Source organism: Sus scrofa, chromosome 2, assembly GCF_054392235.1.
Source record: "Sus scrofa isolate SSC_HxYL_T2T_F1_AM1 chromosome 2, Sscrofa_HxYL_maternal_Yorkshire_Landrace_v2.0, whole genome shotgun sequence".
NCBI classification, from domain to species: domain Eukaryota; kingdom Metazoa; phylum Chordata; class Mammalia; order Artiodactyla; family Suidae; genus Sus; species Sus scrofa.
Window position 1 is genome coordinate 7,414,590 of NC_139384.1, and position 14,879 is coordinate 7,429,468.

The following is a 14,879-nucleotide window of genomic DNA, read 5'->3' on the forward strand; positions in this document are numbered from 1 at the left end:
GAGTTCAGGTTGGAAAAGCGGTCTCAGGCTTCTCGAAAATAAAACTGCACACAACACATGGGAGTGGGGGGGCAGGGGGAGGACTTGGGGAAATGAGCTGGTCAGCTTGAAGCTTCAAGGCTCCATGCTGGGCTGGGGGGTGGTGTTGCCCCTGAAAAAGTTTGGAAAGTTTGGAGTTTCCATTGTGGCCCGGTGGTAATGAAGCCCAATAGTATCCATGAGAACGTGGGTTCAATCCCTGCCCTTGCTCAGCGGGTTAACAATCCGGCATTGCCATGAGCTGTGGTGTAGCTTGAAGATGAGGCTTGGATCCCTTGTGGCTCTGTGGCTGTGGTGTAGGCTGGCAGCAGCAGCTCCGATTCAGTCTCTAGCCTGGGAACCTCCATATAAGATTGGAAAGTTAGGAGTTCCCGGCGTGGCTCGGTGGTTAATGAATCCGACTAGGAACCATGAGGTTTCGGGTTCCATCCCTGGCCTTGCTCAGTGGGTTAAGGATCTGGCGTTGCCATGAGCTGTGGTGTAGGTCACAGATGCAGCTCAGATCCCATGTTGCTGTGGCCCTGGCGTAGGCCGGAGGCTACAGCTCCGATTAGACCCCTGGCCTGGGAACCTCCATGTGCTGCAAGTGGCAGCCATAGAAAAGACAAAAGAACAAAAAAAAAAAAAAAAAAAAAAAAAAAAAATTGGAAAGTTAGAGGCGGGGCCACTGACAAAGATTGAAAGAACCCCCAAAAAAGGTAGTGGGAGAAACCCGTCCAGAGTATATTTGTTTCCCAGTGGAAACAGAACGTGTCCCAGTTCGGTAAGAGCTCTGAGTGCAGGGGCAGGGCGAGCGCTGGGTGGATGAGCAGGAAGAGGGGCGTCGGGCCAGCCCTGGGAGAGGCGGGAGCCGGGCCTTAGGAGGAAAAGTAAGTCCTACAGGCAGTAATGGGTCAGTGCAAAGGTTTGTATGGCCACAGTTGGGGCACGAGGTGACAACATGGGTCGCTGGCATTGCCTTGTCAAGGAATGACCATGTGCCAAGGAACCTCTGAGCTCTACACAGCCCTCCAAGAGGGACCACAGGCCAGGCGGCCTGAGATGCTGGCCAAGCCCGGAGGCCAGAGTGGGTGAACCTCTGCAAAGGCACAGCCGGGGAGGAGAGGCTGAGGATGAGAACTGAAGACAAGAGAGCCATCGGGCATTTCTTTTTTGAAATACAATGGGTAAAACACTTTTTTAGAAGAGAAATTGGAAAATGCAAAAAATGTTAGACAATTTTCTATGTTTTCATGCTATCTGTGGAGGTGTGTTTTGGTGTTTTCTTCTTGGTCTTTTTTCTCTGCTTGAAGCATGCTCTGTGGCAGATCAGACCAGACGCTGCTTGGGGGGCAGGGGCAGAGCAGAGCTCAGCCATAGGGAGGCTTGGAGTTGGGCCCCCACACCAAGTGGGTGATCCCAGGGCAGGTCTGCTGTGGCTCAAAGTCCTCCGACACAGCCTGGCCCTCCCTGAGCCAGACTCTCAATAGCATCCTGCAGCTGTCCAAGCCCAGATCTGCTTCCTTGGCCCACAGGCCAGAACACCCAGTTCTCCGCTTCCACGGGCCCTCTGCCCCAGGAGGCTCAGGCATCCTCTGAAATAGCACTGGGCCCTGGTCTTCTTTTGCTCAAAGAACAAAGCAGCTTCCAAAGTCTGCCTCCACGAGATTAGGAGGCAGGGGCTGGAGGAGGCAGGTCTTTATATTCTCATTAGGTGAAGGGATTCAAGGCTCAGAAAAGCAGAGCAACCAGCCCAAGATCACATAGCAAATGAATGCTGGGGCCAGGGCACCAGCAGTGAATTGGGGGCAGGCAAAGCCTCAAAGGGAGGGGTCTGGAGGTGTCAGGCCATGAAGACAAATTCCTGGGGTGCAGAGGCCCGTTTTACAGGTGGAGTCACACTTGTGAACCTGGTCCACTAAGCCCTTGTCCACTGTGTGGCCCCAGGTGGGAGAGATGGGTAGGAGAAGGCCTCCAGCCACTCACCTGGCAGCCGCATCATGGGCGACTTGATATCATTGGCCAGTGTTGTGTGCGCGCACGTGCATGTGCGCATGAAGGGGGCGCTTCAGTTTCTCCTACGCCTGTGGGCCCCAGGACTACAGTTCCCAGGGGCCCCTGCTCCAGGCTGGTGGTCCCTAGCCAAAGCTGGCCTGTAATCTGACCATCCCTCTGCAAAGGTCACTTCAGAGCCCCTTGAGGGACAGCAACAGGGGGAGCTCAGAGTGGCTCGACTTAGGTGGGGGGGTGGGGTGTGCACTGTAGCCCTGCCTCAGGCAACCTTCCCCATACCACCCCCTGGAACGCAGGGTCCCGGTGCCCCTTCGTGCAGACACCCAGTATCCTCTGCTAGTTGCACTTCTGTTAGGGCTCATCCTCAGCGCCTGGGCCTTCAGCCCGTCCCTCCCCACCCGGCTGCAGGGCTGCCGTGGAAGCTTGACCGGAGGTCACCCCGCTTGGGGTTTGCAGTCTCTTCTGTGAATGTCTGGAACAGAAGCCAAGAGGCTCTGATGGGGGCTGGGGCTCCTGACCTGTCCTCCTTGACATCCCACTTGGCCCCTCCAAGGAGCCCTGATGGACAGCCGCCAAGGTCCGGCCCCATCTTTCATCTAGAACCCAGGAACGGGCCCAGAGCAGGGCAGCCTCAGCCAAAGTTGGAGCCCAGCGGCTCCGGTCAAGGCTCAGGCCTCTCAGGCCAGCCGCCGCCGCCTGCTGCATCTTGTCTCTGACCCTGCAAAAGGCAGGGAGGGGGCCAGAGGGCAGAAGGGCCGCCGTGTGCGAGGGGTGGGGGGGGACGTGGGTCGGCACAGGGCTGCCGGGCCCAGCCCAGGCGGAGGTCCGGCCTGCTCTCCCTGCCCCTCTCTCCTCTCCTGCGCTTGCCCCAAAATAGCTCCCGGAGCACCCAGGCCAAGACCCTCCCCCGGAGGGAGGAGGCGGGGCAAGCTGCCCAGAGCCGGGCTTTAAATCGCCGGCCGGCCGGGGATCTCCACTCCCTGGCTGGAGGCACCGCTCAGGCCCCCGTCCCCACCGTCCGTCCTTCCGTCCGGCCCGCCCTCCCGCAGCCATGTCCCGGCCCCTGACGGACCAGGAGAAGAGAAAGCAGATCAGCGTGCGCGGCCTGGCCGGCGTGGAGAATGTGGCGGAGCTGAAGAAGAACTTCAACCGGCACCTGCACTTCACCCTCGTGAAGGACCGCAACGTGGCCAACGCCCGCGACTACTACTTCGCGCTGGCCTACACCGTGCGCGACCACCTCGTGGGCCGCTGGATCCGCACGCAGCAGCACTACTATGAGAAGGACCCTAAGGTGCTGCTTGGGGCCCCCCGGGTGGGGGATGGGCAGGGGGGGGCCCTGCCCCGGGGGGCCCAGGAGATCGTGACCACGTGGCAGCCCTTTCCTGAGGTCAGGATTTTGGGCTGCAAAATAAAGGGTCGCTCCAGGTTCCTGAGGTTGGAAGATGCAGGGGTGCCAGGTGCAATGGGTGCGGGGACCCAGGGGCGGGGTGCGAGGGGTGGGGTGGGGGTCAGGGGCCTCAGGTCAAGGCAGGCTGGTGGCAAAGGCCCTGATTGAGAGCCACCCACAGTCCAGCCCCCTCTTTCGGCTAGAATCTCGGAGCGAGGGGCTGTTGAGGGGGCAGGAAGACCCCTGTGGCCTGGGGTGGACCCTTAGTGGAAGGACATGTCACTGAATGTGTGCACAGCGCGTCCGTGAGCGGGTGGGGCTCGGCTGGGGCAGCTGAGGGGGGAGATCAAGTGTCTGTTGGGGTCACTGGTAAATGTCAGCAACCTGACACCTCTGGGCAGGAGTGGGGGAGGGGCAGACGGGTGGGGCAGGGAGGGGACCCAGGAAACCAGGAGACCACGCACCATCTGCATCCTGGAGCCTGGCGCCTCTCTGGCCCCTTCTTGGGACAGAGGCTTGAGGGCCAAGGGGAGCTGGGCCCTGCAAAGATGGGAGGTGGCTGCCTCTAGCCCTGAGTCATTGTGTGACCTTGAGCCAAAGACTTTTCTCTGGGCCTGGCCCCCCCTCCTGGGGAGCCCTTGGAGATGCTCCCCCACATCCTGACTCCCTGAGGGGCTGTTGGGAGGATTTCCTGCACAGGAAGGGGTTCCCACCTCTCCTAAGCACCTCAGCCCCCCAGGGAGATACAGCCAGCCCCATTTTCCAGATGAGGAAACTGAGGCTCAGAGAAGAAAAATGATTTGTGCAAAAGTCAGAAGAAATGCTGGGGCTGGAACTTACCTGTTGGGTCCCCAAAGCCTGAGGAAGCGGGGAAAGAACATGCTGGGGCCTAGGCATGGGGCAGGACGTGTGAGAGGTGCCGGCCCAAGCGAGCCTGGCTGAATGCATGTCCGAGGGCAGCCTTGACCCCGTCTGTCTCTCCGGACAGAGGATCTATTACCTGTCTCTGGAATTCTACATGGGCCGGACGCTACAAAACACCATGGTGAACCTGGCCTTGGAAAATGCCTGTGATGAGGCCACCTACCAGGTGTGTAGGGGTGGGGCAAGCCCTAGGGACCGCAGCATGGACCCGCTGGCCCTTGGCCCTGACGACTGGCACACCCTCCCCCTTCTAGCTGGGCTTGGACATGGAAGAGCTGGAGGAAATGGAGGAGGATGCCGGGCTCGGCAATGGGGGCCTGGGCCGGCTGGCAGGTGAATGAGCTGGGTGGCACGGGGGTGGGGGTCGGGGGTGGGCGGAAGGGTCCTTTTGTGTTGCATCTCTGACACCCCTCTGTGCACACCCCTAGCCTGCTTTCTGGACTCCATGGCAACACTGGGCCTGGCTGCCTATGGCTACGGGATCCGCTATGAGTTTGGGATATTTAACCAGAAGATCACTGGGGGTTGGCAGGTGAGCAACCTTGGGCCCTGGCCGTGTAGGGCCCTGGTTGTGAGGGGGAAGACCCCCTATGTGCTCATTCATCTGTGCATAGATCCAGAACTGGCCCCAGCCCCCGGCCCCAGTCCCATCGTTATCTCTTGGGATGGGAGGGCCGTACCTGTGGGATCTCTCAGACTCTCATGCACACACCGTGTCCGCTTGGCTATCCCACCAGACCAGGGGCCCGCCTGCCCCAGAGTCTTTCATGTATGCCCTCCCTATACAGGGGCTGTATAGCTGCTGCTCCTGCCCTGCCCGCCACTTCTTGTGGCGTGAGCCTGGCTCTGACGCTGCTTTCCTTTCTCCCCGACCTGCCTTGGGCTTAGATGGAGGAGGCTGATGACTGGCTTCGCTATGGCAACGCCTGGGAGAAGGCGCGACCCGAATTCACGCTGCCTGTGCACTTCTATGGCCGAGTGGAGCACACCAACCAGGGGGCCAAGTGGGTGGACACACAGGTGAGGGGGATGCCGGGGAGCAGAGGAGGATCCAGGGATGGGGAGGGGAGGAAGTTCTAGAGGAAACAGGGAGAAACAGGGAAAGATCCCAGAGGCTACTAGACCCTGTGCCGTCTTATAATAGAGGACCCCGAGGCTCAGAGAGCTTAAGTGACTTCCTCGAGGTCACACAGCTGGAACCAGGAGAGGCTAGAGACAAGATCACAGGGGAGCCAGGCCAAGTGCAGAGCCTGGGAGGAGGAGAGAGGCTTGCTCTACCCATGTTCCTTCCCTGACCTGGCTCCCCTCCAGCCCACAAGACTCATCAAAGAATAGTCACGGGCGCTTGGCTCCCCTGCACGTCTGACCTGGGGGCTCCATAGGAAAGAAAGCGACAGCCCAGAAATGCGGACAGGGGAGAAAATTAGAGCCTGCAGAGGGCAAATGACTCACTCAAGGTCATGGAGCAAGTTGGAGCCTAAAGCTAAACCAGGTGTCTGAATTCCAGCTCAGCCAGTCTTCTTGCTGTGGCTGCCGGTCATCGGCTTCCAGATGGCTGCACAGAAAGCTCTAGTCTTTCAGAATCGAGAGTGAGAGTCATTCTGCTGTCATCCTCGCTAAGGTCCAGCAGGGCACTGGCTGCCCACCTGGCTGTATTCTCTCAGGGCAGCCCCTTCCCACTCTGAGCTGCAGTTTGCACTCTGCTCCAATCAGGGGCTACTTCATGGTGGGGAGGGGGGCGTGGATGTGGCCCCGTGGTGGTGGCAGCTACTAGCAACGGTTCCTGATGTTGGCTAATTGTGGGAGGTGGGGCCAGCATCAGTCACAGTTAATTAGTCCAGAGGTCAACTGGTCATAAACTCTTTGCATGGACTTGGCTTGACTTCTGTGACCCTGTCAGCTGCCCCATGATCCCCCAGTCCTTCCATGAGTCCAGAGTGTCCTCTAGATTGTGCTCAGGCCAGGCAAGCCAGCTCTTCCCCATCACCGCAGAGTGGCTACCAAGAGGGCTCCACCTTGGGCTCTGGGCTCACCCCTGCCTCCTCCTGGAATCCTCACAACAGCCTAGCAAGGAGGGGCAGGGAGGTGGTGGTGGTGGCTCTGGGATGTCCCCTCTTTATGCGTGAGATCCAGGGAGGTTGAGGGGTTGCTTGGGGTTACCCAGAATTGGGACTAGAACCCGGGACTGGGAGTTGGCAGAGGGCAAGGACAAGGCATGGAGTTCCAGCTCTCAGGGCCTCCCAGACGCGGCAGATACCCACCTCTTGACACCATGCCGGGTGCCCCGCAGGTGGTGTTGGCCATGCCCTACGACACACCCGTGCCTGGCTACCGCAACAACGTCGTCAATACCATGCGCCTGTGGTCTGCCAAGGCCCCCAATGACTTCAACCTCAAAGACTGTGAGTTCAGCCAGAAGTTGGCAGCCCCCACCCACCCCGGCCCACACTCAGCCCACACCTGACCCTGTCCCCTTTTTGTTCCCCAGTCAACGTCGGTGGCTACATCCAGGCTGTGCTGGACCGCAACCTGGCTGAGAACATTTCTCGGGTCCTGTACCCCAATGACAATGTATGTTACCCCCTGGGATGGGGACCAGAAGCCAGAGTGCATGGGAGAGGGCAGGGGAAGTGGGGGTGACACTTGCTGGCAACCTGGTCCCACCCAGGGCATGTTGCTGGTCCCCATGGGTCCTGTTCCTCCCTCCAGTTGTTTAAGTGGGAGGATGCCTGGGAGTTCCAGTTGTGGCTCAGTGGTTAAAAGGACCTGACTAGTATCCATGAGGATGTGGGTTTGATCCCTGGCCTTGCTCAGTGGGTTAGGGATCTGGCGTTGCTGTGAGCTGTGGTATAGGTCACAGACGTGGCTCGAATCTTGGCGTTGCTGTGGCTCTGGTGAAGGCTGGCAGTTACAGCTGCGATTAGACCCCTAGCTTGGAAACCTCCATATGCTAAGGGCTCGGCCCTAAAAAGACAAAAACAAACAAACAAAACCGTGGGAGGATGCCTGAATACTGGGGGCAGCGGATTAGAGTGCGGCTTTGGAGGAGCTGTTCCCTGGTGACGCCCACAAGAGCCCTGGTCCTTATGTGCCTCCTTCCTGACACTGTCCGTCTGCATTGCTACTTCTTGGTGGGGAAAAGACCCCTGCGTCCCTGAGGTGGGGCCGCTCAGGCCTCAGGACTCTAGGTGTGGCTGGGAGTCTCTCCTGGCCACACCCGCAGCAGTGTGGCCACGCCCACCACCTTGACGTCGCCCTGCCCGCAGTTCTTTGAAGGGAAGGAGCTACGGTTGAAGCAGGAGTACTTCGTGGTGGCGGCCACGCTCCAGGACATCATCCGCCGCTTCAAGTCCTCCAAGTTTGGCTGCCGTGACCCCGTGCGCACGAGCTTCGACGCCTTCCCGGATAAGGTACCCGGCCCCGGGGAGGGCGGGTTTCCTCACCTCCTGCGATGTGTGCCAGCCCTCCCCGCTCCAGCCTCTGTCCGCACCGCCCATTCTATAGATGAGCGAGTGGAGGCGGCGGGGGGGTGGGGTTGGGGTTGGGGTGTGGGTGTGGGTGATCTGCTCAGGACCCTAATTATAACCTCGCTTCCCTCTTTTTCCTCCTGGCCCACAGCTGCCCCCGTGATACCCTCCACCCCCAGCTCAGCCCTAGCACCATGAGGGGCCCTTGGAGGGGGGCGGTCAAGGGGCAAAGGACAATGACCAGAGCCTTGATTTGGAGCCCAGACTGACTTCACCTTCCTCCCCACCCCAGGTGGCCATCCAGCTCAATGACACCCACCCTTCCTTGGCCATCCCTGAGCTGATGAGGATTCTGGTGGATGAGGAGCGGCTGGAGTGGGAGAAGGTGGGCTTAAGGACCCCTCCCTCCACCCCCACCTCACCCTCTCTGTCGCAGGGTCCCCTTCCCAGTCTGGGGGGGTGGAAAGATGTGGGTGGAGCCCCCCCACCGAACAGACAGCAGTGTGAGGCCCAGAGGGCGAGCGTCCTAGAACCTGGCAAGGCAGCGGCGGGGCCGCGGCTCCTGGCGGCGCAGTGTGTGTGCAGAGCCATGGAACTTACACCCGGGGGGTCCTTCCTCCCCATCCCTCAGGCATGGGACGTGACCGTGAGAACCTGTGCCTACACCAACCACACGGTGCTGCCAGAAGCCCTGGAGCGCTGGCCTGTGCACCTCATGGAGACCCTGCTGCCCCGGCACCTCCAGATAATCTATGAGATCAACCAGCGCTTCCTTAATGTGAGTTTGTGTGTGTGTGGGGGGGGGTGTTGGAGGTGGGGGGGTGGGGGATGGGGGGGGTGCGGCGAGGACGGCATGGAAGGCCTGGCTCCTGAAGCTCTGGCCGGGACGGCTATGGCGGGGCTCTGGGCTGGGGGACCCGGGGCCCCGGGTCCCTCCCTAGCTCTGAGCTCTGCCGGCACAGCGCGTGGCGGCCGCGTACCCTGGGGATGTAGACCGGCTGCGGCGCATGTCTCTGGTGGAGGAGGGCGCCGTGAAGCGCATCAACATGGCGCACCTGTGCATCGCCGGCTCGCACGCCGTCAACGGCGTGGCTCGCATCCACTCCGAGATCCTCAAGAAGACCATGTGAGACCCGCGCCCCCGATCCTGCCCCTGCCTCTGCCCCCACCTCCCACTCCGCCTCACTGCCCAGCACCGGCCGCTCCCGGTCGCCCTCGGCCGGGCGCTTCTTTTAAGCAGGGTGGTCCCCACGTGACCCCTCTTACACACCGCACCCTCTTCACCTCCCCGCCCCTTTCATCAAGAAACCAGGGTAGGAGTTCCCGTGGTGGTGCAGTGGAAACAAATCCGACTAGGAACCGTGAGGTGGCAAGTTCGATCCCTGGCCTCGCTCAGGGGGTTAAGGATCTGCATGGCCCTGAGCTGTGGTGTAGGTTGAAGATGCGGCCAGGATCCTGCGTTGCTCTGGCTGGGGTGTAGGCCGGCAGCTGTAGCTCTGATGAGACCCCTAGCTTGGGAACCTCCATATGCTGTGCGTGCGGCCCTAAAAAGCAAAAAAAAAAAAGAAAAAAGAAAAAGAAACCAGGGGAAGGGCCCCAGGGAGGTGGCCTTCATCCCCCTGGGGTGATTGGTGACCCTCCAACCCCATCCTGTAGCTTCAAGGACTTCTACGAGCTGGAGCCTCATAAGTTCCAGAATAAGACCAACGGCATCACCCCTCGGCGCTGGCTAGTTATGTGTAACCCTGGGCTGGCGGAGGTCATTGCTGAGGTGAGAGGTCCTGTGTGGCCAATAGGGGTCTGGTTGTGGGCATATCCGTGGTTCACTGTAGGGCCCCAGCTGAGGGCTGAAATCCATCCTGCGCAGTGCGTTCCCCAAGCCTGGCACGTGTCTGGAGGAGAGGAACTGTTCCCCTGCTTGCGTGAGGGTGCCTGTGCGCTAACAGAGGCCTGACTATGAAGCTCAGCCTGGTGGAGTTCACTGTCTAATGGAGGGGTTATCAATAGGTCACATCTGAAGTGAGGCCAGAAAGGGGCAGAGACTGGGACCAAGGTCATTGCCCATCAGAGGAAGAGGCCAGGAGGATTCGGATGGGGGTGGGGGTCAGATGGATTCAGCCATCAGGGCTGGAGGTCGGGCAGGGAGGAAGATGCATATACCACCGCTGAGCTGGGAGGCTGCAGGGGAAGGCGCTGCTGCAGTGGACGGGGCCTGGCTGACCTGGAAAGTCAAGGACGAGGGAGGATGGAGGAGTGACCTGGGCCTGAGTGCCGTGTTCCCACAGCGCATCGGGGAGGAGTACATCGCAGACCTGGACCAGCTGCGCAAACTGCTCTCCTACGTGGACGACGAAGCCTTTATCCGGGATGTGGCCAAAGTGAAGCAGGTGAGGAGCGCTGCCACCTGGGCCAGACACCTGTGCTGGGGCTGGCATGGAGGGTGCTGGAGGGGTCTGGGATGGCCAATAGAGCTCATCTCTCCTGCAACCTCAGGCCATTGGTAGAAGTTGCCTGGAGTCAGTCCATGATGGGAAGGCCTCGCCTGGCTTCCCTGGAAGAGTGCTGACATTGATTAGCAATGTCTGCCCTGACGCAGGCGTGGATGAAGGTGGCCAGGATGGCTTCTATCCTCTCCCTTCCTGGGAAAGAAATGAGACTGTAGGATTTCCTGAGGCTGAGGCCTGTTGGTGAGCTCTCCCCACCTCCCCTGCCTTCAGGAAAACAAGTTAAAGTTCTCTGCGTATCTAGAGAGGGAATACAAAGTCCACATCAACCCCAACTCGCTCTTCGACATCCAGGTGAAGCGGATTCACGAATATAAACGCCAGCTCCTCAACTGCCTCCACGTCATCACACTGTACAACCGTGAGTTGCAGGGTGCCCTCTGGCTCCGGGGCCCCCTCTGGTTCCTCTCAGCACACTACATACTTCCTGACCCACCTCTCCTCCGGCCTCGGAACAACTCTTGGGATGTGGAATTAGTCCCATTTCACAGATGGGCAGACGGAGGCTCTGTTACGGAGGACGTGACAGATCGGAGGTCACAAAGCAAGTGATTGCCCAAGTCAGGGCTCCGGTCTCCCAGCCGGGGCCTGGCTGGATGGGTGCTGTCAGGAGCTCCTGCCCAGAGGGAGAACTAGGCCCCCTCATGCCATCCCTCTGTTTCTCCATAGGCATCAAGAAGGAACCCAATAAGTTTGTCGTGCCTCGAACGGTGATGATTGGAGGGAAGGTGAGAAGCTGGGCTGCAGACCTTTGACACATCCGGGTTGAGGTCAGCCTGGCTGGGTTGCAGGATGGGGGTAGGAGGTCGGGCCGTGGAGCTGATCCCAGACTGTGCCCCCACAGGCTGCCCCTGGGTACCACATGGCCAAGATGATCATCAAACTCATTACAGCCATTGGGGATGTGGTCAACCACGATCCCGTGGTGGGAGACCGCCTCCGCGTGATCTTCCTGGAGAACTACCGGGTCTCGCTGGCTGAGAAAGGTGGGGGGCCGCCCGTGGGGACCCTTGGGAAGCTCTGATTAGTTCCGTCCCAGGGAGCGATATTCGTCTCCGCATCCTGGGGTGCTCGCACTTTAAAGAAACATCTGGAGGGGACAACACTCAGATCCTGAGGCTGTCCCCTTGAGGGTGGCATTTCATGCAGTACAGGGTGACATGATAGCGGAGATGGGCCTCGGTGGTGCCCTTCAGATCACGCAATGGAGCTGGGGGTAGGGTGCGGGGAGTCTTGGTTAGATCCCAGATGTTCAAGAATCAATAAGAGGTGGGGGGCCTGAGAGGGCCCCCAGTTGCTGAAGACTGGAGAGTTGGGACGGAGAGGGGACCCTGAATCCAGCTGGGGTTTCACTCCAGAGTCTCCAGCTGATGTGGGGCTCTTCCCTGACTAAGCGTGTCCCCTGCTGCCACCCCACAGTGATCCCGGCCGCTGACCTCTCGGAGCAGATCTCTACTGCGGGTACCGAGGCCTCGGGCACGGGCAACATGAAGTTCATGCTCAATGGGGCCCTGACCATTGGCACCATGGATGGGGCCAACGTGGAGATGGCAGAAGAGGCGGGGGAGGAGAACTTCTTTATCTTCGGCATGCGGGTGGAGGACGTGGAACGGCTTGACCAGAAAGGGTATGGGAGTCAAGGGCTGCCAAGTTCACAGTCCATGGGCACGAGGCGCCAAAGTGTGGCTGCTGGCGGGTAGAGCTGGGAGCGAGAGGCATGGCTGGAAAGGCTGGTCCAGGCTGCACAAGGTCTCTTAGTGATGGCCATCCAGAGTCTAGAAAACTTTTTTTTTTGGTCATTTTTTGGGGCCACTCTACGGCATATGGAGCTCTCAGGCCAGGGATCAGATGGGAGCTATCGTCGCCACCTAAGCTGCAGCTTTGGCAATGCCAGATCCCTAAGCCACCGTGCCTGATCAGGGATCGAACCTGCGTCCCAGCCGCTCCCAAGATGTCACTGGTCCTGTTGCGCCACAGCAGGAGCTCCTAGAAAATTTTTGAGATAACTTATAACAAATAAGATAAATGAAATTGGAAAGGAAATAATACAGAATCAAAGGAAAAGGAAGAGAAAATAGTATTGACCCTAGGAGATAATACTATTTCTGCAATTGGGAGTAAAATTAAATTCTTAGCCTCCTGGCAGCCATAGCAAAAAGAGAAATATGAATACAGTAGTTACAACAGTGCTGATGGTCAGAAATGCAGATCTTCAGAGAAGATATTTTCCTAGCATTATGTTTTTATTTTTATTATTAGTAATTTATTTATTTTTGTCTTTTTAGGGCCACACCCATGGCACATGGAGGTTCCCAGGCTAGGGGTCAAATTGGAGCTATAGCCGCTGGCCTACGCCACAGCCAGAGCCAGGCTGGATCCGTGCTGCGTCTGCGACCTACACCACAGCTCATGGCAACGCCAGATCTTTAACCCACTGAGTGAACCTCTGTGCTCATGGATCCTAGTTGGGTTCGTTTCCACTGAGCCACAACGGGAACTCCGATATAGGAAATGTTTTGAGCAGAGTCCAGCATGTTCAGAACTAGGCTCCAGATGGACACTTTCAGCTGCAGGATGGAGGCCGGACCACAGGGGGCAAAGTGTCTGTGAGGGACCAGTGGGGGGTTGACACCACATAGCAGGGAGAGTCTTTTGCCAAAGGCCAGTGCCAGGGATGGGGTTTAGGGACACAGTTGAGGAGGTGGCCTTGGTTTCTGTTTGGAAGAGAGGAGGGAAGGAAAGAGGCGAGACTGGTCTTGAGGAGGGATTTGAACCCAGGCAGCCTGGGGATGGGTTGTGCTGCCTCAGGAAGTGGGACACTGGAGGAAAGTTGGTACCAGGGACAGCGATGAGCTTGGCCAGAGAGTTTAAGGACCTTTCTCAGGAGATACCTGTTGGCTCTTCCTGGATCATGAAGGCGAGGCCAGGGATGGACTTGGGATGGACTTGGGATGGGGAGAGAAAAGCGGTTCGTGGAAGAAACACACCTGTTGGGGGGGGGGGAAGAGCGCTCAGCTTGGGGCATTGGCTCTGGGATTTTTCCCTTCTGCCCTCTTCAGACGTCAGTTTCTTCATCCACAAGATGGGATGGGGGTGAAAGGCCGAGCTGACAAGGGAGGGGGCCCCCTGGAAGGACCTGCAGAGGGAGCATGGCAGCTGCAGGGAGGGCAGCAGCAGGCTGGGGCTGGGTTTTGACCCTGGGGCTTGGAACTTGCTGGATGTCTGCTGGAGGAGGAGCCAGGAACTCCCTTCCAGGGTGCCAACTACGGCTCTCCCCACCCCCCACCCCCACCTTACCCCCCTCCCCCGCCCCCCACAGGTACAACGCCCAGGAGTATTATGACCGAATTCCTGAGCTTCGGCACATCATCGATCAGCTGAGCAGTGGCTTCTTCTCCCCGAAACAACCTGACCTGTTCAAGGACATTGTCAACATGCTCATGCACCATGACCGGTGAGCGGGCCGGCCAGGGAACCGTGCACGGGGGCTGCTGGGCTGAACAGGCTCAGGTTCCGGGCAGCAGGGGTGGGGAAGCTGGGCAGGGATTCTGGGTGGTTGGGGCCAGATTCCTTTTGGAAGAGGCATCGCCGTCCAGGTCCCTGGAAGTCCGCTGGGAGAGGATGGGCTTGGCTCTTGACCTCATGAGGCATCCTGCTTCTCCATTCCCCTTCAGGTTTAAAGTCTTCGCGGACTATGAAGACTACATTAAGTGCCAGGAGAGAGTCAGTGCCCTGTACAAGGTGAGGGGTCCTGGGTTACGAGGTGGCTGCGCTTGGGGGGTCCTGGTTGGCATGAGGTGGAGGGTCCCCACTGGCAGAGTGAAACCAGAGCTCCCTTTTGGCCTGTAGAACCCGAGAGAGTGGACGCGGATGGTGATCCGGAACATAGCCACCTCTGGCAAGTTCTCCAGCGACCGCACCATTGCCCAGTATGCCAGGGAGATCTGGGGCGTGGAGCCTTCCCGCCAGCGCCTGCCGGCCCCGGATGAGAAGATCTGAGCCTCTAGACCAGACCCAAACCTGCCCCTGAGTCTGTTCGCAATCCCTCAGGCCTGCGCCAGCTCCTCATCCAGAGGCTGGGGTACTGCAGTTAGACCTAAACCTCTTCCTGGAACCCCCATTTTCCCCAGCCTCCAGATCCCAGTGTTCAGCGCGACGAAGGACACTGCTCCCATCCTGTCCTCAGGCTCCCTGCCCCTTCCTATTTATGGGTCCGACCAGCTGCACCCACTCCCCAATAAACTGATTCTCCTTGGGAGCCTCCTCCCTCCTCTCTCAGTTGGGAAATATTTATAGCTCCGGGCGGCACAGCAGCAGCTGCGCAGTCACCGTGCCTTACCCACACCCGTGGCAGGTGCGTCCCCTTGCGGGGGGGGGGGGGGGCAGCCTGTGGGGGCGGGGCCCGGGACTCTCCAGGCCCCTTTCAGGCGTCACCCTCCACGCCTCTCTTCCCAGTGCTGTGTGTCCATACTAGGTCAGCGGCCTGCTAGGCTGGCCGGGGGCGTGGCAACCGCCTGGGTGGGGCCCACGGGGGCTGGGAGCCGGGACTTAGGCACAGGCCTC

General features: G+C 59.3%; 1 protein-coding gene across 3 annotated transcripts; it reads left to right on the top strand.

Moving 5' to 3' along the window:
• The first annotated feature begins 791 nt into the window (after window positions 1–791).
• Window positions 792–14,574, top strand: PYGM (glycogen phosphorylase, muscle associated). Of its 3 annotated transcripts, none has more exons than XM_085009970.1 (21): window positions 792–908; window positions 3,081–3,325; window positions 4,410–4,511; window positions 4,600–4,678; window positions 4,774–4,877; window positions 5,234–5,365; window positions 6,636–6,747; window positions 6,834–6,916; window positions 7,612–7,755; window positions 8,105–8,197; window positions 8,444–8,590; window positions 8,775–8,938; window positions 9,469–9,583; window positions 10,098–10,199; window positions 10,530–10,677; window positions 10,986–11,044; window positions 11,161–11,302; window positions 11,736–11,943; window positions 13,636–13,770; window positions 13,991–14,057; window positions 14,166–14,574. In XM_085009970.1, exons 2-21 carry the CDS (start codon window positions 3,083–3,085, stop codon window positions 14,313–14,315), a joined length of 2,529 nt encoding a protein of 842 aa, XP_084866096.1. In that variant the 5' UTR covers window positions 792–908; window positions 3,081–3,082; the 3' UTR covers window positions 14,316–14,574. The 3 variants fall into 3 exon arrangements, with proteins under 3 accessions (XP_084866096.1, XP_084866095.1, XP_003122636.3); XM_085009969.1 differs by lacking the exon at window positions 792–908 and adding an exon at window positions 924–1,205; XM_003122588.6 differs by lacking the exon at window positions 792–908 and having other exon boundaries at window positions 3,007–3,325.
• The last annotated feature ends 305 nt before the right edge of the window (window positions 14,575–14,879 follow it).

What these genes read in the sequence shown, in the direction of transcription:
- PYGM (XM_085009969.1), top strand. An exon ending in TCGACGCCTTCCCGGATAAG is followed by an intron (nt 7,756 to 8,104) that starts GTACCCGGCCCC and finishes TCCCCACCCCAG; the next exon opens with GTGGCCATCCAGCTCAATGA. An exon ending in ATGCTCATGCACCATGACCG is followed by an intron (nt 13,771 to 13,990) that starts GTGAGCGGGCCG and finishes ATTCCCCTTCAG; the next exon opens with GTTTAAAGTCTTCGCGGACT.